Genomic DNA, 24,410 nt, shown 5'->3' with positions numbered 1-24,410 from the left:
GTAGTTTATTCCAGAGTATGGGAAGTCTCTGGGACAGGAATCTATCCCTCCGGCATGTTCTGTTTAAAGTGGTGACAAGGTTTAGGTCCCTAGAGCATATAGCAAGGAGGGATTGGGATTTATTTAAGTGGAGCATGACCAACAGCTCTGGGTTTGACATAGCTTTGTATGTTAGGCAGAGATCACCTCTGAGTAGGCGATATGCGACGGAGTAAAGCTGGAGTTTTTTGAGACTGTCTGCGCAAGTTATCTGTTTGAGGCCGGTAATCTTCTTTGTGAGGTATTTCTGCAGCCTTTCCAGTTGTTGTAGATGTCTTTTGAGGTACATACTAAAAGGGGCATTGTACTCTATAATGGGTCTAATGAGTGATGAGTAGAGGGGAACAATGACATCTTTTTTTCTGGATGAGAAACCTTTTGTGATGAGGTGTGCCACGTAGAAGGATTTCCTGACTACTGTGGCGATGTGATTATCAAAGGAGAGACTACTGTCCACCTGTGTCCCAAGGTCTCTTATCACACTTTCAGTGTTAAGTATACTACCGCCTATGTTGTAGTTCATGGGTACAGAGTTTTTACCAAAGGGGATGACAATGCACTTTTTGGCATTGAGCTTGAGGCCATGGGTTTGACCCCAGGCATCTGTCTCAGTGAGGCCTTTTTGTAGGATGTCCACATCGTTAGGAGTTTCGATTATGGCTCCGAGTTTGCAGTCATCTGCGAACTTCATTAGCCAAAGACCTTCTGTGTTAGCCTGTACTTCAGAGAAGTAGATACCAAACAGGAGAGGACCCAGGACTGAACCCTGTGGTACTCCACTTGTCACTGGTCTGAAGTCGGATTTGGAGTCTGCTACTTTCACAGTGTGGGTTCTGTCAGTGAGCCAGTTGGCAATCCATCTTGTGACATAGGGATTTATACCTAGTTTAGTGAGTTTATCTATAATTCCAGAGTAGGGGATGGTGTCAAAAGCCTTGGCAAGATCTAGATAGGCTGTGTGAACCACCTCACCCTTGTCTACGGCTTTGGTGACTGCTTCAAAGAAGTCTATCAAGTTTAAGAGACATGATCTGCCTTTTACAAACCTGAATTGGGTGGGATCCAGAGTTTGGAGATTACCAATATCTTTGTTTATAAGTTCCATGATGATACGTTCCATGGCCTTGCAGACCAGGCTCGTCAGGCTAATGGGGCCATAGTTCCCGGGGTCCGTGGTGGCTCCCCCCTTGTGGAGTGGGAAACTGTTGCTGTGTGCCATTCAGCAGGCACAAAGCCTGAGGTGAGGCTATGATTGAACATGGTACTTAGGTGGGGTGCCAGTTCATTCTGTAGTTCGTGTAGAATGCAGCCTGGGATGTTGTCCGGTCCCATGGATGCTGTGCTCTTGGCTTTGGAGAGTGTGGTTTTTACCTGTGCAGCCATGATTACAGGAAATTTGCATTCTTCCGGTATAGAGATGGGCTCTTTAGGGGGTGAGAGGGGGGTAAAGTTAGCACTGAACCTATCCGCCAGGATGTTGGCAATATCAGTTGGGTCTGTATATTTAGTGCCATTGTGCTGCAACTCAAAGCAGATCTGAGTGTTGCCATTGAGATTCTTGACATAGCTATAGAATGCTTTGTGGTTGTCTTCAGAATCAGTGGCAATTTTGTTTTCGTAACTAGCTTTGGAGGATTTTATCAGGGATCAAAGCTTCTTACTGAGGCTGACCAGGGAGCTCCTCCACTCGTGGGATTTTACTCTCTTTTGCAAGAGTTTCTTCCTTCTGTTGTGCAGTTTGTTTATGGCAGGGGACCACCAGATTGGCTTCCTTTTTTTGGAGGATAGCGTCTTGGTTCTGTTTGAGATAGCACGATCCATGCAGCTATGCAGCTATGCAAGTGCTTATAAAGTGCAATTGTGTAGGATTCAGTAGTCGTACCTGTATTGTCCATCTGCATGGGTGTCGTGAAGTTCACCACTTCTGTCTTAAGAAGTATGAAGTTGGCTTTGGAGAAATTTTTTACCATGGTTTCCTTAATGGGGGTGGAGGCAGGATGTGGATATCTAGGGTAATTAGCTTATGGTCGGAGCAGACCAATGAGGCGTTGACTTCAGGTGTGTAACACCGGTCACTCATATTGGTAATGACTAGATCCAGGATATTGTTGCCCCTGGTGGGGGTGTAGATAAGTTGATCCAGGGCATTGGAGTTTATGAATTCCAGAAAGTGTTGAGCGAAGGAGTTGGTACATGAGTAGTTTTCCCAGTTAATGGTGGGGTAGTTGAAATCGGCCATTATTAGGGTGTTTGGTTGAACCCTAATATTTTCCAGTACATCAAGAAGAGAGGAGTGGGAATCCTGGAGCATGGTGGATGATCTGTAGCAAGCTACAATTTGGATTGCAGTTTTGCCCAGAGTTAGTTGCACTTGGACAACCTCGGCTGCATTATGCTGAGCAACTAGCCTAGAGGTGTAGATATCCTTAATGAATATGGACACACCTCTGCCTTTGGTGTTCCGGCCCAGGTTACATGGCCGAAAAGTGTGGTATGAGTTATTGCCTGGTAGTGCAGGGGTGCTCTCTGGAGCCTTGAACCAGGTCTCAGTCACTGCACAGATATCGATGTTCTCCATTTTAAGGAGTGCCTGGAGTGAGTGCATTTTGAGATTTAGACTTCTAGCACTGAGTAGCATCATCCTCAGTTTTTGCTTGCCTGTTCCTGTTAAGGTGGTGAATTTGTCATTTGAACCTTGCCTAAAAAAGGCACTATAGGGGCGGCAAGAACCTTAGCCAGTATCCGGAATCCCAGGGGTGACAGGTGCAGGCCATCTCTGGCAAAGCATCGTGGTCTGTCGACCATGTCATCCCAGGCAGACAGATACTGGATCCCTTTAGAATGGCACCAGAAGCTTAGCCAATTGTTGAAGTCAATCATTTTGTCCTTGTACTGCGGCATCATTCTGGGTGATGGCAGAATGCTACTCAGGGCTAGGATCATACCTGCCTGGGCTACAAGATCGGGGAGTTCGTCCATGTCTCTTTTCATGTAGTCCAGGGAGGTACATCTCGCGTCATTCACACTAACATGGACAATGACAGAGTCATATTTGTACTTGTTGTGGAGTGACACGAGTGCGTGGGTTATGTGGCGGATCCTGGCACCCGACAGGCAGCTGACAGTAACCTTCTCCTTGTTTAGCCTGGTGAGTGGGACATCAGTGTGCCTGACTATAGAGTCGCCTATGACTAGTGTGTTGGGTACATTGTTTTGCCTTATTGGCTGTGGTTGAGTGGCACACTGATTCTGTGGGCTATGTGTCATTTGGGTTGTGTTGGGGGGTGGAGGTTGCTTGCATTTCTGCTTTGGAGGTCTCTGTTGCTTGAGCAGATTATTACTGAGAGCCTCCGTGAATGTTTTTGTGTTTCTATGTGTGGATTTTGGTGGTGTAGATTTAGTGAGACTATGTGATGAGTGTGGTGTGGTGCAAGTGTTTACCTTCTCCTCTTCACTGTCAAGTTCAGTCTTGATTGGAGAGAGCTTTACCTCTAGTTTGGCTAGATAAGTGCATCTCTCACAGGTTGCAGTATTGGGTGGTAGGAGGAGAGGGTTGTCTGTGTACATGAGGCAATTTCTACATTGCCCCAAGATGCCCAGATTCATCAGATGGACAGGAGAGAACACTGGGAGCTGACCCTTGGACATGCCTGAATAACAAAACTATTTTCCTCTAGATAAGTGAGGAAAGTGAGTACAGGAGCTGTTTTTCTCTAAGCAAGTGAGGAAAGTAAGTACCAAAACTGTTTTCCTCTAGGTAATGAGGAAGGTTGAGTGCTGTAGTAATTAGTAAGTTATTTAGTGCTTACAAGTTGTGAACAAGTGCTGATCACGAATAAGCAAATTCAAGTGCTAAAAGTAAGAATCTGTACCTGGACTAAACTAGTTACAGGAAAGGGGGGAAACAAGTGCAAATGGGGCTTTTTAATCAGAAAGTTGAGAGAAATGGAAAAACTGCCCAAACGGCCAATAACTACAATTTCTAGGCCAGAACCACTCCTTATGTGATAGATAGGTTACCTAGTGCTTACCATTCCCACTTATGAGCTAGAAGGCTTCCCTCCAACACAGAAAGCTTGGGAGGGGCTCAGAAGCTTACATACAGTCCTGGATACAGCAAATCTGAATCTGGACTACACTAGTTACAGGAAAGGAATTTTTTTTTTTATATATACAGAAAAGTAGCTAAAACAGCAGTCAAAACAATTCAAATGCAGTGCAAGCTAGTACACTTGAGTATGTAGCAATGTTAGACCAGTTTAATAAATGCAATTAAATTAAAAATGACTAAAAACAATGCAGAAGGAGTCTATTAGGTAGAATGAGGTAAAGTGATGGGACTGGGGGGGGGGGGGGGGGGAGTGTCCCAGATCAAATCTACAGTGGGGGCGGGCAACTGCAAAAACCTCCAAATTTAAACAACACAGAAATAGGGAGAGTGGGTATGGGAAAACCAACACCTTCAGCAGAGATCTGAGAAACTATACAGTGAAGCAAAAACAACAGTGCACAACTCTGAAGTCAGCCAGCAATGATATAAAATTAGTCAAACAACAATTACCAGTACACAACTCTAAAGTGCCAGAAAAATTACTCAGCTCTATATATTTCCAGATAGTTTGAAGAGCACTCTTTCAGGACACAGGAAGGCTCTAGCAATGATATGCAGACTTTATATTCAAGTTTCTGCATTTTAAACAAAAAGAAGTTATGTTCTTAGCATAACCTTCCATGTTTGTTGTCTTTTATCTTGCCTTCCTTCTTTCTGGTTGGGTTTGGAGCCGATCTCAGCTCCGATTCAGCCACTTCTAAAGCTCGAAGAGTCGTTACTGGCTCGAGACTAACCCCTTATCCCAGCATGCATAGCGGTAGCTACCCAGATCTCATTTGTGAGAACTAACCACTAGATAGGAAAAAATAGGAATTACCCAATAAAAGAGGTAACTAAACAATAAAGCCTCCTTGTACTGACAACAACAGGACAATCATGGTGACAAGGAGTATACCAAAGGCTGAAAGCAAAGGAAATTCAGCCAGATCAGCCAAAAGGGAAATTCCTCTCAATCATCCAGGATGGGGGAAGGAGGGAGGGATGCAAGAAGGAAGGCGAGATAAAGGACAACAAACATGGAACATTATGGTAAGAACATAACTTCTTTAAGTTATGTTGTCCATCTTGCCTTCCTTCTTTCTGGTTGGGACAGTGTCCCCAGTACCTAAATCCTGGGTGGCTCACTGGAAGACAGACTTCAGAACTGTGGAACCAAATGAAGCCCTGTTCCGAGAGGACATATCCACTTTGTAATGAGTAATGAAGGCATGGGGAGTCCCATGTTGCTGCCGCACAAATAGTATCTAAAGGAAGCTTAGCTTGAAAGGCTATGGAGGTTGCCAAGGACCTAGTGGAATGCCCCCTCACTTTTCCCGGGACTGACACATTCCAAGACTCATAAGCATAAGTAATAGTATTGGACAGCCATTTTGAAAGAGTCACTTTGGAAACTGGTGAGCCTTGTTTGCTCTGAGAGAAGGATACAAACAGCTGATCTGATTTTCTGATGTCCTTGGTCCTTTGAAAATAAAATCATAACTGCCTGTGGACATCCAATTGATGTAATTTGTACTCTGCCTTGTTGCCATAATTTGGAAAGAAAACAGGAGGTTCAATTGATTGATTCAAGTTATAGTCTGAGCAAACATTTGGTAGAAAGGAAGGATTAGTTCAAAGAGATACTCTATCCTTGTGAAAGATCATAAAAGGCGGGCAGATGGAAAGTGCCTGTAACTCGGAAACCCGCCTAGCTGATGTAACAGCAATCAGGAAGAGGGTCTTCCATGACAAGAATTTCAGAGGACAAGAAGTGGCTGGTTCAAAGGGAGGAAGGATCAGAGCAGCTAGTACCAAGTTTAAATCCTAAGGATGGAGAGGTTCTCGGATAGGAGGCCTTAATATTGTAACACCTTTCAAAAAGGCCTTACATAACTTATGGGACATGACGTTAGAACCTAGAAGGCCCATATGAAAATTAGAAATAGCAGCCAGTTGAACAAGAATTGTAGCAGCTGCTGCTCCTTTTTCAAGGGTTTCTGCCAGGAACAGCAAGATTCTTGCAATTGGAGCTGTAAAGGGATCAATGTCTTTTTGCTCGGCCCAGAAGGAGAACCTTTTCCATTTACTAGCGTAAAGTTTCCTAGTAGTTGGTTTATGGGAAGAGACTAAAATATGTTGAACCATAAGTGAGATATCAGGGAGTCTGGCTAGGATCAGAAGTGGAGAAACCAAGCTGTCAGCTTGAGAGTTTGAATGGAAGGATGAAGAGCGCCCGACTGATGTGTCAGGAGGTCTGAAACCGGGTCCAGAATCCAAGGCTCCTCTCTCAGGTAATGCCAAAGGAATGGGAACCATATCTGACAAGGCCAGTATGGGGCAATGAGGATCAGCATGCGACTCAGCAACTTTGCTTTCTGAAAAACTTTTGGAATTAAGGGAAAGGGGGAAAAGAGTAAAGAATCCGGGGGAGGGGTGGGGGGCAATCATGGACCAGTGCATTTCTGGGTGACTGTCATGGTGGGGGAAGTAGGGCAAAGTAGCTGCTGCATTTGTTATTTAGGTCAGAGGCAAAAAGATCACAGTGTGGCTGGTCCCATCTGTGGAAGATCATATCTGCCACATCTTTTATTCAGAGACCACTCGTGGGGCATGAGAATTACCCTGCTGAGCTTGTCCACTATCACGTTTGTCTTCCCCAGAATGTGCTTTGCAACCTGAAAACACTGAGAGGAGATCGCCCATTGCCATACTTGAAGGGCCTCCCGACATAAGGGGTAAGATTTGGTTCTGCCCTGTTTGTTGATGTACCACACTACTGACATGTTGTCCATCTGAATTGCTATATAGCCCAAAGGGAGAGAGTCGTGAAGTGCTAGCAATGCTAATAACACTGATCTCATCTCCAGGACATTGATGTGCAAATGGTACTCATGAGGTTGCCAAGTTCCTTGGACTGTCTGTCCCAGATAATGCCCCCCCCCCACCTTATCTGGGAAGCATCCGTGGTAACTGTGGCAACCGGATGAGAGGCTATAAAGGATCTGCCTAGAGTGACTAGGGGAGGGACATCAGTAAGTCCTGATACGACCACTGAGTGAAGAGGAGCCATTGCAGAATCCTCATATGGTAACGGGCTAACGGGACTAGAGTAATGGCAGCTGCCATCAAACCCAAGACCTTTAGGACAAATCGAGCCTGAACTTTTGACAAGAGGAGAGAGACTTGACCTCGACTGGCAAGCACCCTTTCTTGTGGAAGCTTGGCTATCAAGTCGCTTGTATTTATAGTTGAGCGCTTATGAAAGTAATACACTGAGAGGGCAACAAGGCAGATTTTTCGTAATTTATTGTGATTCCTAGGCGTGCACAAGTGTGAATCATGTGGTTCCTGGCCCTTAAGAGATGATGCTCAGCGGTGGCAGTGAGGAGCCATCATCTAGATAAGCTAACACCTGGAATCCCAAACATCTCAGGTGAGCCGTCACTACTGCCATGCATTTGGTGAACACCCTGGGGAAGAGCTCTGAACTGGTAATGACTGGCTCCCAGCTGGAAGCGTAAATGTCTCCTGGACCGCCTGTCCATTTTTATATGGTAGCACGCATCCTGGAGATCGATAGAGCACATCCAATCGTCCTGACCCAAAAAGGGTAGAACGGACTGCAGTGTCACCATCCGGAACTAGATCTCCAGTCCCCTATCTTCTTTGGAATTAAAAAGAACCTTGAGTAAGTTCCAGATTCTATCTGGTCTGCAGGGACTTCCTGAATGGCTCTTTTTTGCAGCAAAGGTTTTACTTCTATGGCTGCTTGATCTTGAAGATTAGGTGGAACATCTGGGATTGATGATTTTTGACTTCTTGGGGGTGTTTAGGAGAAGGAGATTTTGTAACCCCTGGATATTATGCATCGTACCCACTCATCTTCTGTTATATCTTGCCAGGCTCTTGGGTACAGTGATATTTCGCCCCCAAATACCTCCAGAGATGGGCAGCTGGGCAATACTTCAGGGATTCTGAAAGGGCCTGGCAGAGAACGTATCGCTGTCACCCTATTGTGGACCCCCCCGGCTATGAGGTCGGCGTCTCCCGTTATTATTTCCCCCTCTACCTCTGGGGGAATCATCTCCATGAGTGTCTGGTGAAGCTACCTGGGATTTACAGAACCATATTTTGCCACTCTTTTGGTCTTTGGGATAAGGCCGGGATGGAGTGGGAAAATGGACTCCTAGGGCAGAGAGAGTTTTGCCATCTCATTCACTCCTGGTAAGAGTCTCTCAAACTTGCGACCCGAACAAGGCTGAGCCGTCAAAAGGGGCGTTCGTAAAGGAAGACTTGAAGGACTCCGCAAATTGACAAAGGTGCATCCAGGAATGTCTGCAAAGAGTCACTCCTGTGCCTGCAGCCCTACTCGCTCCATCTGCTGCATATGAAATCAAGCACATGGAGGAGTTGACAATGGAGGTTAGGGTCTCTAGCTGGTTAGCCAACTTGGAAGCCACTCCCTCAGCTGAAGAATCCAGGAGGGTATCTCCCAGCTCTTTAAGGAGATCCCTCTGAAGTCTTGTGAAATGTGTCAAATAGTTCAGCAACTGAAGAGTAAAGGCCGCTGAAGAGTAAACACGCTTCCCATATCTATCCATGGCTCTAGACTCCTTGTTTGGTGGCTGGACAGAAGAGGAAGTCTCCGTGAGTTCCTTCTTGGTGGCTGCTGCCACCACCATAGCATCAACTGGCACGTCTTTCATGAGAAAGGTCTTGTCATCTGGTGCAGTCACGAATTTGTTAGGCCTTCTCAGAATGGGCTCCATGGTCTCTGGAGCACTCCACGCCTTTGGACTCATTACAGACAAAAGTGGGTCGAAAGGCACCCAGGAGGTGGAAGGTTGGGAACCAAATGCGTCCAGGTACATGGACTCATCCTCAGAAGGGGCAAAGGACTTCCAGTTTCTCCTCTGCCTAAGGATCTCCAGAATTCTGAGAATGAGACATCTTCTTCAGAGGGGGACCGTGGAGACCCTTCTGAGTCATCCAAGTCCGTGGACTCAGGGGAGTCCACGTTTCCTCTTACATTTTTTCTTCCTGGGAACCTCTTCTGAGGCATGCTCAGGAGAGGTCTTGGAAGAAGAGGGGTTTCCCTGTGGGGCATCGGTTCCCTATGCTTTGGACGGAGAGAAGGATCAGAGGCAGACACTGGTATCGATGGCGATGGAGCCAATGGAGGTGAGGGCGGGGCTGTCTCAGTGGACAGCACACTCCTCATCACCTCGAAGGTGCCACGATCCAGAACAGAGGGAAGCTCCAGCTCCAAGGAGCCTGGAGACCTCCTCCGCACCAAAGGTGATGGCTCTGAGGCAGATGTAGGAGCCAAACTCACCTGCGCTGAGGCTCTGAGAGGGAGAGCAGGGTTGCACAAGGGTCCCATGCCACTTCCTCCCTTGGAGCCGATGAGGGAGTCTCAGCACCCAGACCCTTCAATGGAGTGGACTGTCGGGGAGGTTGGAGCGAATGTCGGAACCGACAAGGCAAGGGTTGTCGGAAGTGATGGTTCCACCACTACTACTTCCATGCACTCTGGCTCGAAATGGATGCAGTCTGAGGAGGAACAGAGACAGGGACTGGATTGGATTGGGCAACGGCACCACTTCCTTCTGGGCTGGCCCTGACAACAATTGAGCAAATACCCATGTCTTGAGCAGCCTCTTCATCACTCTTTCCACATCATCATCCGATAATCTCCTGGATGAGCGAGAGGAGTGGGCCGAGGACTGGTGAGTACCTGCCACTGACTGCAAAAGTGGAGATTGAGGCACAGATCTCACCGGGTCCAAGGAAGGAGACCTCGATCTCTTTTGAGTCCAGGATGGCTCTGAAGCCACAGATGGAGCTGCCAGAGAAAAGGAGTCTTTGGAGCCAACAATCCGCTCCGAAGAATTCAAAGATTTCGATTTTGACTTTGTCAGCACTGAAGGTGGAGCTGACGAAGATGCCCGCTTGTCAGATTTTTTGGAAGGCTGAGTATCCGATGCAACCTCAACCTGAGGTTTTAATAATCCTCTCAAAATCAGTTTGTTGCACCTCTCCTGCAAAACCCATGCACTAAAGCCATGGCAAACAGAGCAGGAGTTCTACAGGTGGACCGCACCTAAACAATAAACACAACTTGTGCGCCCGTCCGTAAGGGCCATTTTTTGGCAACACAAGCCACATTTCATAAAACCTGACTACTTTGTAGGTTCGTTAGGCATCATAAACACAAATAGGGAAGCACAATAAGGCGTATAGATTTTTTTTTTTTTTTAAGGAAAGCAGGAGGGAAAGAAAAAGAGGGGATAGCCTCTAAGTTAAACAGCTACGGCTTCCAAAGGGAGAAAGCCTCTAACTAAAATGGCTTCTCCCTAAGTAGCAAGGAGGGAAAAAAAGGGACAAGACAACAACCCTTAAGAAACAAGCAGGCCGCCGACAACACACATAAAAAGGCCTGAGAGGAAACGACGGCCTATCAACAGCAAACAACAACTGTAACAAGGATAGGGGATGATAAGTAAGATAAACTCTAACTTCTAAGGAAAATTAGCCTAAGCAAATAATTTTTACAGAAAGAATTAGCTACTTAGCTTGAGCCAGCAGAAGACAATCTCGATTCTGCAAGCGGCAAATGAGATCTGGGTAGCTACCGCTATGCATGCTGGGATAAGGGGTTAGCCTTGAGCCAGTAATGACTCTTCGAGCTTTAGAAGTGGTCGAGTCAGAGCCGAGATCGGCTCCAATCCCAACCAGAAAGAAGAAAGGTGAGCTGGACAACATAACATTACTGGTTTTAGAGAACGGGGGTTACTTTTAGTACATAACATGATCGTTAATTGACTAACTGTTTAATTGTGTATAAATAAAGGGGCTTCTTTGATTGGCTGATTCAGCTTTGTACATAAATATTGTGATGTACAACATTTGGCCACCACATTGCCACTGTGGTCAGAAAGTCTATGATTCATACTGAAACGCTTTGTACATAAATATTGTGATGTACAACATTTGGCCACCACATTGCCACTGTGGTCAGAAAGTCTATGTGGCACATCTCATTACCAAGGGTTTTGCATCCAGGAAGAAGAAGGTCATTGTCTCTTTCTACTCTTTCCTCATTAGACCAATTACTGAGTATAATGCCCCATTTGGCATGTATCTCACTAGACAACTGCAACAGCTGAAGAGGCCACAGAAGTACCTCATGAAGAAGATCCTAGGCATTAAACACATGTCTTACATGGACAGACTCAAAAGACTTCAGCTATTCTCTTTCTCATATCGCCTACTTAGAGGCGATGTCTGCTTGACTTACAAAGCCATGTCCAATCCAGCTCTGTTAGAAATGCTACATCTAAAGAAATCCCAATCCCTCCGCACCACACGCTCCAGAGACCTCAACCTCATTTCCACAATCAACAGAACATGCTGGAGGGACAGGTTTCTCACCCAGAGACTGGCCATGCTCTGGAATAAACTTCCCATACATGTCAAGCAGAGCACCTTGCTGTCCCTCTTCAAGAGAAATCTTGATGAGTGGATGGGTAATATAAAGTTCACCCCGGGGATCACTTCAGTGGTTCTACCAGTGCCAGGGCACTTCTATGGGCTAGGGTTGTAAAGGCTGCAAAGGCCATTAGCCTAGTACAAACCTATGAACCTATATAATTGTTCTGATGAAGTCTGGGATGTACACAGATGAAAGTGCTTAATCTGCATTTGTGTTGTATTATTGTATTTGCCTTGACAGTCTGGATTATTAACCAGGTTTGCACTCTTTTGTAGTACATTGTTGCTTGATATTTCTAAATATCTCAACAACCAAGTAACACAAAACTGAACTGCAAAGCCTCATATGTATGAGCACACTTCTGTTATGAGTCAACGTTACTGAATCCAGCAAGGAAGGATCAGAATCCCAGAACTGCATTTGCTGAAAAAACTGCCAAAAACACTGTTTTTTTGCACAGGTGAAGCTCCCTGTACCCTCTTACCAACTGCACAATTGCACCAACTCAAAAAAGGGGAGACATCCTCTGAAAAAGGGAATCACTTCCAGCATAACTCACAGTGATTTTATACTGGAGGAACTCCACTTGTCAACTGGTTGAACCTTGAGCAACTGAAGCTCGAGCATTGAATCTTCATCCAGCAGTAAGTTATTCAAAGCTCACATACTGACAAATTGCTGTTGACAGTATATGTATATCTTGAATGGTTACAAAGATATTATAATCTGTTAAAATATAAAATTAATATTTACTGTGTTTGTTAAATCTTATACAATCCAGTTTAAGACCTAAAATGTAACAAACACTACCACTGTCAAGATTTGTTTGTGTTGAAGTTTCCCTTTACATTTCTTTAGTAACCCTCATGGCTCCAGAGATATGAACATTTGTTTGACACAAGAGAACATAACCTGATTTTGTCAAAAAGCACAATGCAATCAAAGGAAGTCAGAGTACAAATCTCCAGGCCTCCAGTGAAGTGAATGAGGACACATTTGTATAGGCTAGGGGTAAAATTCTACTTATATTAGCTACCAAAAGTAAACAATTTACCCTCTTACAGATATCAAGATTTATATTATACCATGTATTTATCCTCTCCTCTAGCCTGTGGGAGATACAAGTACAGTTGCCTTCCTTCTCATTAATTTTATCTTGAGACACTTATACATCCATACCTTCTTTCTAAGCAACATCTCTCTCTCTTGACAATATATTTTTCAAAATGTAGTCTTCTGAAATCAGTGCAGTAAGAGGCTTCTCATGACCCTACAACTTAGCATAATATCCTTTTTTTCTGTTTTTGATACTGTACCTTTCTTTGTACACTTAATATCTCAATTAGTATTTTAAAACAAGCAGAGAAACAATAAAAAATAACATCTTTACTCTGTGCAAAATCAAAATGGATGAGTTAGTGCTTTTGTCAGATGCTTTTAAATTACTTTAAAACTAAAATGTTAATTCCCTGAAAGACCAATTTTCTGCTGGTAATTCCTCTTTGTCATAACCCTCAACTATCCAGATTTTCGCAGAATGTTCAGATTTTTGGCTCATATCATTGATCTACTCTTCATAAAATGTGTAGTTTTCTGGCATCACTGGAGTGATCTGAGCAATGAACTCAGTAAATAATGACATATTTGAGTTTCAGACTTCAAATCCTTCAGAAAATATATAACACAAACCCTCTTACTTAAACAACTTTTTAAGTTTATAAGAGCAAAGTTACTTGGGGCCTTTGTCCTTCCATTTTGTTGGGCTTTTTCCATATTTCTTGCACTACGAGGTTGATATGTATGCTCTTCTTGTACTGATCTGGAGATCCCATGCAGCTTTGCTTTTAAACCCCCCCAACTCCACTTTTGCTGTTTTATAACTTCTTTCCTGAATTTTTACTTCCTAAATATACTGTTGCATTGTTTCCTCTTAATTTATGCTACTGTGTTTTTGTCCATTCCTCCACAAAAAGTTCATTTTTCATATTTTTAATATTTGCTATAACAATTCTGTTGTATACTCCCCCCCAAAAAAAAAATAAATAAATAAAATGCAGTTTTCCTCTCATATTCCATGCAAAGTGATTTACAAAGAGTTGTCCCCAGTAATGAACCCTTTGGTAACTTGGTTTTCATCTAAGTGTTTCCATAAATGTTGTTCATTTTTGAGTTACTGCTTTATCCATTCTACCACCACTCAATCCACTTCAAGCCTGTCTGCTTTCCTCCCTACCACAGTAACATGTTGGCTTCCTTACACCTGTTTAAACTTTAACTGTATGAGGTACCTGGTCAAACTCAGCTCAAATAAAATTGAACTCCCCAACCTCTGTTTTCCAGAGGAAACCTCCTCCAGTGCGGTTTCTAAGAGGACGCAAACATGATGCCTTTCTTTTGGGAGATGTCTCCCTTTTATGTCTTTGTGTTACAACAGAGTGGGTGGAAAAACACTGTTTGCTTTCATCCAGTTATAGTCGTGTTTAAATGTAACTTGACAAGTCATAGAGGAAGCGTACTTTGACAACTGCCTTGCTTCAAACAAAGGTCACTGAACTACCCTTACTAACCATTTAACAGAACAAACAAAAAATATTACATTTGTCTTTACTTTTCTGCTGTTAGTCCATAGACAGATTGGCAAGTTTTTGCATTCTGTGTTAAAACAGAAACACAGTTCAGTAAAATAATGGCTTTTATATTTTCATACTTTTGTCTAATACTTTTCATGAGATGCACTTTTAATAAGATTCAACAAAGTGTGGCATTATGATGCAATAATCAAATTCACACTGGAATACACCTCATGCCAACTATGCACATGATCAAACCTCTCGAGTGCTCATGAATTTCCTCACAATTTTAATGCATCTTGTAAAATTTATGGTTTGCAGCAGATCAATGAATACTACAGTTTAATAACATTATTACTTCCACAATTCTTAAACTTTAGAAAGTGCAGAGCAAAAAAATAACATTAATATATATATTAATGTTATTATTCTGTTAATTGCATGAACAAAGAAGTGCAGTTTTTAATAGTCTCTGGAAACTTTTGCCCATTAGTATTTTTGTGCTGTCCCTTGTCCTTGAGTTAAGAACTTGAGAGCTAAGTACCCAAGTCTTAGGGATGCTACCTTTTCGGAGGTACAGAGCGGAACATGTCTTAACTTGCAGGACACAATTATCTCACTTCAGCGCTAAAAGACTCAATCTTCTAGACTTACAGTTGGGGTTATTATTGTACATCATATTAACATGGATCAAATGTACTGACATTTTCTACTGAAGTCTGTAGTAGAAAGTTGAAAACTGTTCTTCCTCCTAAAATACCAGGACGTCTGTCAATTTTCATATAAAACATCTGCTCAAATCAAGCCGGTCCTGCAAAGACAGGAAAAGGGTGAAATCACAAAGCGAATGCAGTTACACTTATGCACTGCAGCCTGTTCTCAGTTCTTGCAGTTTAAGATGACCATGTAGGTACAAACACATCTGTTGATGTCAAAGCTCTGTAGCAGCTGATACATTGCTATTTTCCCATTATTTCTGTAAATGCATCTTGCACGTCCAGTTTAAATCGGGGTGCATAAACATTTCTACCTCTTTTTTCTTTCCTTTTTCCGGAATCGAGACTGAAGAAATATATTTGCTGGGAATTCGGGGTGTCAAACTGCTATCACAGTTTGTGTGGCTGCTTCATCAGTTTCGTGTTTTACAGTTTTTTCATTTTACCAAGTAATAATAATTTACAGCGAGTCGGACATCACATCCGACACTTGCTGAATGTAAACTGGAATTCCCAAGTCCTGTATCTGGTTGACAGCCCCAAGTGGAATTGCATACAAAAAAGGTACAACGATTCTTGCCAGTGCTAAGAAGTCTGCTGTTACAAAAATAAAACCACATTGACACTGAAAGTGATCAACGATCAACTTTAAGACGCGAACACGTTGCATTACCTAAAACAATGGGGATATATGTTCAAAATAATGAATGACAAACCTCGCCAATCCTACTGTCGCTATTTTTAGTAAGATGAAGAAGCGAATGTGAGCATTACCACCCGTCATCATGATTTACAGTGTATTACCTGAAAATGTGCACAGCAGTCCCAGCAGTAAAGGCGGAACGTTAAAGTCGGGGTGTCTGTCTTTCCAAAACTAATAGGGGCTAAATAAACTGCAGAAAAATGCTAAGAAAAGAAATCGATCCATTACTGTAGCATACCTTTCAACTGCCCAGCTTTTCGCAGACTGTGTATTCCTCGTAATTTGGGGGCAAATCGCTCAGGATTGAAGTCACTAAATGATATGCATTTGAGTTTCAGACTTCGTATCCTTCAAAAATGCATGCTAACATGCACCCTGTTATCATAGCAACTATGTTTAGAAGAACAATATTTAAAATATGTTCCTATTTTTGGGCGTTTGACCCCCGATATTTTAGACTTTGACCAGATTTCTTGCACCAAGGGGTTAAGAGTTATTACTAGAAAATGCTCCACCCATCATCAATTTAAAATGTGATTTGTGATGGCACCATTTAAACCGTTTGTCTAAGTATAAAATACTTCCAATACACTACAGTTAAACGCTCCGTAACTTAAATAGCAGAAAAATCAACGAAGAAACGTAACTACTAAATACCCGTAATGCAAATACCTGTAGTGTTATAAGTAAGTAACCAAAGACTCAAAATAACAACAAAAGTATACGGTGCCCACTTACACTACTCCTGAGGTTGTGTGCGCGCACGGTGTTGAACGTTTGACATCACAACTCAAAGCACCACCTTTTTCACAAGCACGTGAGTTCGTAGTCTCGTCAACTGGCAGGGTGAGCGCTCTTGTGCTGAGCTGGGACTCAGCGTTTCCTGTGAAGGAGTAGGATTCCCGTGGCCACTGCTAGTGCTAGGGAGGCAGTAGCACTCTTTACCAATGTGTTTGGGGATAGCAACAGAGCTACACGAAGCAAATACCGGTTCCTCAGTTTCCTTGATATAGGCTTTAGCGAGTTGTTTTCAAAAGAGGAAATTCTTTGGTGGTGGAAGACGGGTGTTTTACGAAATGGAAGTTTAGTGCTGCTGTGGTGGTCTTCTCGATTCAGTTTTGAAAGCTGCCTCACATATCTACTTATGTAAGGAAAAGTTCTAGGATTTCACTTTGTTGTTCGAGACGTAGTGAAGCAAAAGGGTATAAGGATCACGATCTGGGTCTTTCCGTGCACATTTAGCGGCTGGAAATGAAACTTAGCCGGCAGTTCGCTGTGTTTGGGAGTGCGATCTTTTGCGTTGTAGTCTTTTCATTGTATCTTATGTTGGACCATGGACAGTTGGATTCCCCGGCTATTTTGCATAAAGGTGGCGTATTCCCTAAGGTAAGGGTGCTCCGTGTTGTATATTATAAATGAGTGAGTATGACTTGCTGACTTGTCATGTCACTTTATTGTAGAGCTGTCAATTGGGGGTTGACACTTTCAGAAGGTAGTACAACCTTGTCACTCTTTACATATTCTTGTGTACTGGTTGCCTGCTGCACATTTTTATTACAATTTGTGAGGGGAACGATATTGTCAGTTTTACTTTTTCTTTCGTTATGGGGCTGCTATCAGCCATTGAGGATAGAGTGGCATTTGCATCCATATTAACTAGTGCCTGGGGGTGGCCTTACCCAATGTATAACTGCTGTCTGAATTAATTTGGGCCGGTCAGATGTCCGTTATTTTATAGTAGTATGTAGTACTTCTGCTCCTGTATCCACCCCTTGTTACAGAACTGTGCCACAACAACTGTTAACAATTAGTTCCAGCTGGAGTGTTTTGATGTACACCTGAACTTTTTGTGGTCTGCTGAAATACAAGCCTGCGCCAGATTGAGCTGTGCTGTCGTTTTCCATTTGTGCGTATTTCAAATGTTTACATGTAGTTAGTAGTATTTTTATGTAAAGTATGTAGGTACCCTAAGTTCAGAAGTTTTCAGACTCTGTGGGACTGGGAGGTTTCCATAACTTTTAATTGTGCTGCGTATAAATAATTCGGTTTGAAATTTGGAACACTTTTTTTATTGGAGTTTGTCCAGATGTGATTTGCTGCTGGTTAAGTTGTATACGTTGTTGCTCTTCTGAATAAATATATTTTAGAGTTTTTTTTTTCTTAGAATACGACACTGCACGCAAGTTTAGAGATGTTAGTATTTGGAATACTAAACTTTCAAAATATGAAATATGGTGACATGAGATATGTTTATTTTATTAAACGTAGGATTTGTTTATTTAGTAGTTGTTGCATGACCCTGTTGAAGGTGAAGCTCCAGTAGGTGTATTGTAAAACCCATGTTGGCCCAATAAAGGTATTGATTGCTTCACCTCTGTGTTCCAGCTTCTGCCCATATGCAGTTGGTTAAATGCGAAATGGCAAACAGAATATTTTGCAATTCTTATCTGGAGAATTATGTTGTGCTGTTTGCATTATTGTCACATCTTCAAGGAATGCTGATTTTTTGCTGGTGATTCATTCTTACTTAGGTTCATAAGTAAGTACTAGGCTAACGTCCCTGGAGCCAATGCAAGCCTAGCCCAGTAGCGTTTCTAGTCATCTGGCTTGCCAGATGTTAATTGATACGGAAGTAGCAGACACAAATATTTTTTTGGAGAGTGGCTAACATTACAAATCACAGGACTTCAACCCAAAGAGGAGGAGGAGTTACTGTTTTAATTACTTCTTACTTTGAGGCAGAAATCTAGTTTCTTTGTAGATTAATAGATATTTTAATGAACGGTTTTATTTTTCACAGTCAGGACGGATTAACATTTGTTTTCTGCAAGTAGTTTTGAGTTAAGCATATTGCAAAGTAACTCCCAGACAGTGTTGTCGCTACAGGATGTTTACTAAAATGAGAGTATGCAAAGGACTATATACATACATAGATATTGGATTAAAGAAGTGCTTTGACCCATGATTTCCTCTCAGGTGTTGCATTTGCCTTTAATTTCTCTTTGTTCTGGGTAACTTTAGACATCTCTAGATCTCTACATTGCACCCCTTTCCTGTGGCAGTGTTTTCCAGAGTTTCTTGATTTCTTTATGTGGTCTTGTGTCATAAGTTGTCACCAACGCCCCTGCTTTTGCCCCCCCTCCCTCACCTTGTGTGTGTGTGTGTGTGTGTGTGTGTGTGTGTGTGTGTGTGTGTGTGTGTGTGTGTGTGTGCAACTTGCCTACCTTTTGACGTGTATTTTTCCTATGTTCTAATGTGCAAACTCTCTGTCTTCCTGTCTTTGCACGCCATTCTTGCCCCATCCTTGAAATCCTGTGAAGAAGCTTGATGCCCCTGATCTCTTATTACATCAAGGTCTGACTAACAGTCTAGACGAGACTTCAACTAGCATTATTATTAGCAGAGTGTCTATTCAAGATTTATGTCCTTTTCAGTGTGAAGTGCTTGTGATTACCCAGTGCTGCTGTGTTTTAACCAGGTACGAGAAGTAAACTGAGAAAATACATGGTGATACCATGGGTATAGTGTTACTGTTTTCAGTCATCCTTTCTTATCCTGATTCGGTCTCTATTGCTTGCAACTGTTTGCATTTTTATTTTCATCTGAACTTTTTTTTAATACACTAATGAGAATTTGTCTTAACTGTCTACGTTTCATTAGTTATATTAACTTAGCTATCCTGTTTTCATCACTTGTTAATTTCAGAAGGTTGTCATTATTGCAATCTTGCCGATTTTTCTTGTTTGTGGAAGATGAGCATTAATGTTGGTTATGTTAGTCTTCCATCTTTTGGTAGTTTACAGTTTGATTCTGCAGGTAGTGCCCATGGTACCTAGTCATATGTCTTAGTGTAATTTTGATTTTTGTGTCCGTCTCTCTCAAGGATGTGAGAAGTAGACTGTAACATCACAAGTCTGTATAAGGAATGAATTGCATTTTCCTTTACTCCTAACCACTGCCTGTACTCCCTGTTGTCATCTTTTTTTCTCTCTCTGCTGTAAGTGTAGCAAGTTGCTGACAACTACATTCCTGTCATTATGGTTAGGTCTGTTCTCCTTGCCCTTTTATTGCCGTCTTTAGTACTACCATTTTCAGAGTGTACATTGTTCATTGTCATTTTTGTGTATTTAACATTTTTACACAGTGTAAATCCACCATTCAAGATTTTCAGTTTTATTTTTAAGCTGTTTCCATTGCTTAGAGTTACTTTTAATTTATAGGTTTCCTTCCATTATTTAGTCTAGATGGCGTTTTTGTTTTTCCTGGTTAGTGTCCTTATTGTTTTGCTAACTTTGTTGAGATTAGATTAATTATGGTTTGATCATGACACCACCCCGGCTAGGTCCTTTTGTTCCTCATTTGTTGTCTCTTTTGAGGAATTTGTTTTCACATGTTGTTTAATTGGGAGATCCAGCTGGACAGAGTCAGTTTTACAATTATGGCCTGGAGAAAAATTCCAGACTTTCAAAATCGGTTAAAGTTCACAGTGTAAAACTAAGCTACACTGACACCAAAAGTTTTACCCATATAGGAATTGCACAGTGAGTACTATTATGTTGGACACATCTCTACTGCTGTATGTACAGTTTACATGGTTGCTTTCAGCAGTGTGCTAGTATTTCACCAACTAAACTGCATTCTCAATTTTGGTCTTGATTTAGTGTCGTGGATGCTCCTGAATATAATATAATAATAATAATAATATATATATATATATATATATATATATATATATATATATATGTGTGTGTGTGTATGTGTGTGTAAACTCAAACATCGAGGGGGGAAAAAAGGAATATTTACTATAAAATGTCACCATGTACTCCACCTTTAGAATCATGATTTGGTTTACAAAAGTCTGACAGTGAGAATTACTGAATCCTGGATAAAGCCACAGGACACTAGTCTGCAATTGCTGTTTCACCGGACCAAAATTTCAGAAACAGTTTTGATTTGCTTCACAGACATAGGAAACTGGGATCTAAACCGATTGGTACTCGAGTGCTTAAGAAAGGCCACGTATTCTGTCAGCATTGACCTTCCTGATCCATTTCCCAGGAATTAAACATGCTTGTTACAGCTGTACTGCTTCAGCTTTATTGCATTGTGTCTAGCTTTGCAGTTTGCAGTTCATTCTTCTTGTTGAGGGGAGGATACTTTGTAATGGGAGCCAAAACCAAAAAAAAAATTAGTCTTACTACTTTTCCATGACTTCCTTCTCATACTTTCTAAGCCAGTTACTGGTATACATACCATTTTGCACTGGCTATGCATTGCTTGCCCTGAGACGTGCAGTTCCCCTTTTAGTAGAACTGTGTCTCTTCTATGATTGCATCATATTGAACGTTTCTACCATCAACAGATTCAGACTCCTCAGTCTGGCCAGCATTCTCTGAAGTCATGGAACAGATTCATAATGCAGCTTATCAAAAATGGCACTAAGGATTTTTATTGTATATGGAACAGTATTCCTTTCAGTGTATGGTCTTGCCATTTGAGTTTTGGGGTGTTCTTCATAGGTGTCACAGTAGCACTTGGTAAAGGACTGACTGCACATGCTGCTAATCTTCATCTTATTCAGGCTTTTAACAACATTCCACATGTAATACTTTTAAACTGTTAATAATTCTTCTATTTCAAAGTGTATGCAATTTTCGGTGAGTAAAACGCTGGTAAAAACAATCACAGAACACAACAGGTCAAGGAGGGAGGGGTTAATTATATATTTTCCAGAGAGCTTTATACTGGAACCATACCTTTTTTTGGATTTTTTTCTATAGATGTAAATATGAGCAATAGGCTTGAGGATGACCAGATATGCTATAATTGTAAACTAGCTAAGGTAGGTAATTCAGTAAAAAGATGCCAAATGTCTTCAAAATGGACTACAAAAAATACACACCTGTTTCAGTAGCAATGCATTTAATGTCTGCAAATGTAGCATCATGAGACTTGTCCAAAAAGTATATAGATTAAAACTACAAAGTAAGTACGTAACTTATAAAAATGGCATCCTCGTTAAAGATTTTGTGATGTCATCTATAGTGACAAAATGATGGAGCCCTTAGTGTGCCCTATAAAATGTTCGGTTAACAGCTAGGGTGTCTGTTGGAGCTGGCATGGGGAGGTTTATGTGCCTGTCCTGCAAAGCTGGCCTTAGGCATAGGCGGCCGCCTAAGGCGCCACTCTAGCAGGGGCGCTTTTCCAGTATTTATTTGGTGTAGGTAGACCAGGATGGGGGCAACAGGTGGTGTAGTGGGGGGTGCCATGGAGCCCTTTTGCCTGCTGTTCTGGGAGAGTGGGTATCATTTAGGGCTAGTGTCAAAGTCCAAATCACTTTGTGGTATCTCTCATCTTGTGTGTATAGAAGCATACACTGTCATCAGCAAGAGTATTGTGTTCCTCAGGGTAAGAGTTACTTGTTCCCCTACTCAGGGTAAGTCCTCTTTATTGATGTGATACCAGCAAGAATTTAAAGAACACTCATGGCTGCCTCTGCTCCTGTGGATGCCTCTTGCCTCATTGTTAGGATACCTAGTATGAGGGAGAGGAAGACTGTGATTGTGGGAGACTTGATGGACTGCAGGCATGGGGCAGAAACTACCTACAGGAAATGGTATTGGGGGGGTGATTGGTTGCAGATACAGGGGTAGAAAGCATCTAGTGGAGGGGCTGTAGAGACAATACTGCATTACATCTAACTAGTGTGTGAATGTCAGAGTTAGAAACTCGTTCCTTAAACTACTTGGCTCTAAAAGGCATCCATAGAGATGGTTACAGTACTTCACATACCTCAGTGATCTGTCATTACTGAATATAGTACTGGATTTTGTAAAACTTGAACTGTTTAGAAAAGTTTCGGGAAATCTTTGACGCTGCCAAGTCTATTGGTTCAGTTTGAAAAGATATGCCTTGATACACTACTGGGGGAGCTAAAAAACAAGTCGGGGGAACCTAAAAATCAATATCGGTTATTGACAAAAAGTGATACATTAAACACTACGACCCACATCTATGTCTATATAATATGCTTTCCCTTACAGTCACTAGCCATCAGTCATTTTCCTTGACAGTCTTAATATGTGTAAGTGTAGTAGAAAATGTCAGCATGGGGTTACAAAGGCCAAAGTTTTTACAGATCATATTCAAAGAGACCGTGCTAGCTAAAGGAAGAACTTGCCATTTTCCCGATCGCATCATTTGGTTCTACAGTAAATGAGTGATGGGAAGCACAGTGTCTTTCTTTCATCATTGTACCTAAACATAAGGTTTAAAAGAGCAGCAAATAATGCAAAATGGAGACTAGATGTCTGCCGGTACATTTTTTGATGCTGTGCTTTATGGACCCCACAGAAAGCAACTAGGAGACTAGAAATTTTTATACAGTTGTAAGCAGTTTAATTGCTTACAAACACACAGCAATTCTTTTTTATTAAATAGTTAAGTCTTGCATCTTTAATGACGCCAGTATGGCCTGAAGGACACACTAATTCAGAGAGAGTGCCAATGAGTGACCTCCTTCCAGTTTCTGTTGTTCTCGGTCTTTTAAAACTTGGATTTTTAAGTGAAATGGTGAAAAACAGACTTTAGTTTTACAGTAAGTGAGTGATCACAAACACAAAGATGTGATCAGGAAAAGTGGTGAGTCTTTTAATTTAGACAGCATCGCCACGGTGAACATGATTAAAGGTCTAGTAGGCTGTAAGGTTGATAGCAGGACCTGTGAGCCATGAAACTTGTTTCTCTTACAAAAGCCGAGTGTCTTCACACTAATAAGATTACTGTGTGTATTGCATTTAACCAGGAATGGGTGATGCTTCTATAAAATGTACTAGCTGACAGCTTGTGATAAGACCAGTCAAAATGACTGTGGTATGAAGTTACACTGCTTGCTGATACCTTTTTGCTAACGCTTGAAACAAAGCAAACCTTTGCAGCGTAGATGTCCGCTTGGCTAAGTTATAAATGTAGCAGTTCCTAAACTGCCTGTCAGGAAAAATGTAATTCTGATAACCGTGGAACCAAAGGTGAAAACACTTTAGCACAAAAGAGAGAAAAAAAAACCCAGTGCATTCACAAGTTTTTTTGTACAACACTGGTGTTGTCAAAGCAAGGAGGGTGGGAGTGGGATGCAGGAAGCAAGACAATTTGGGGCATGGCTGGGTCAGCTTTGAGTATATTATTTAAGTGGTCGTATCTTGCTGTACTTGATAGTTGTCCTCTTCATAGTACTTTCCAGAGCTTGTATAAGAAATGGAGCTCATTTCAACAGGAAACCAAACCCTGCTGAACATAGAAATTGCTAACCTTGACTGTACAAAACCCCTTAATTGAGTTATATGAGTGTTGTAAACAAATGTGCTTTTACACTTGAGGTTCAAGCAGTAATGATGCACGAAAACTAAAGAAATGGGGCACCTCTCACATCATATGGTATGCTTAGTTCAACAACTTAATATATTTCTTCTACTAGCAGTTCACGTCTGTGTGCAAAATTGTGGTTGCATTCCTTTTATCTTTAAGGCCTATACAAGTCACTCGACTACCTTTTGCTCTTGGATTATTCATGGTAATAGACGTTTACTTCAGACTAAGCTGATTTATGTATATTTGGTTGGAACAGCTTGATGTAGATGTTGGTTTCTTGTGTTACTTAATGTTTGTGGTAAACGTGCATAATCCTTAATCAGTAAGATGTAATCGCACATCGCCCCACTATTCACTCCACATAGTTCTTACTTACATATGGCCATTTAGAAAAGATAGAAAACTACTTTACTTTTATTTACATACTTTC

At 41.9% G+C, this 24,410-nt stretch overlaps 1 protein-coding gene across 1 annotated transcript in view; it reads left to right on the top strand.

Annotated features, from left to right (window-relative positions):
- Window positions 1–16,446: 16,446 nt before the first annotated feature.
- The window catches only part of MAN2A1 (mannosidase alpha class 2A member 1), a gene marked incomplete in the record, with an annotated part of 1,886,421 nt that continues 1,878,457 nt past the window's right edge, over window positions 16,447–24,410 (top strand). The window contains 1 exon segment of the mRNA XM_044064270.1: window positions 16,447–16,999. Within this exon segment, the coding sequence (XP_043920205.1) occupies window positions 16,865–16,999 (135 nt within the window).

This window comes from Protopterus annectens, chromosome 2.part2 (assembly GCF_019279795.1).
Source record: "Protopterus annectens isolate FY-2018-M chromosome 2.part2, PAN1.0, whole genome shotgun sequence".
In the NCBI taxonomy this organism is placed as follows: domain Eukaryota; kingdom Metazoa; phylum Chordata; order Ceratodontiformes; family Protopteridae; genus Protopterus; species Protopterus annectens.
This window is presented reverse-complemented; position numbering and strand designations above follow the sequence as displayed.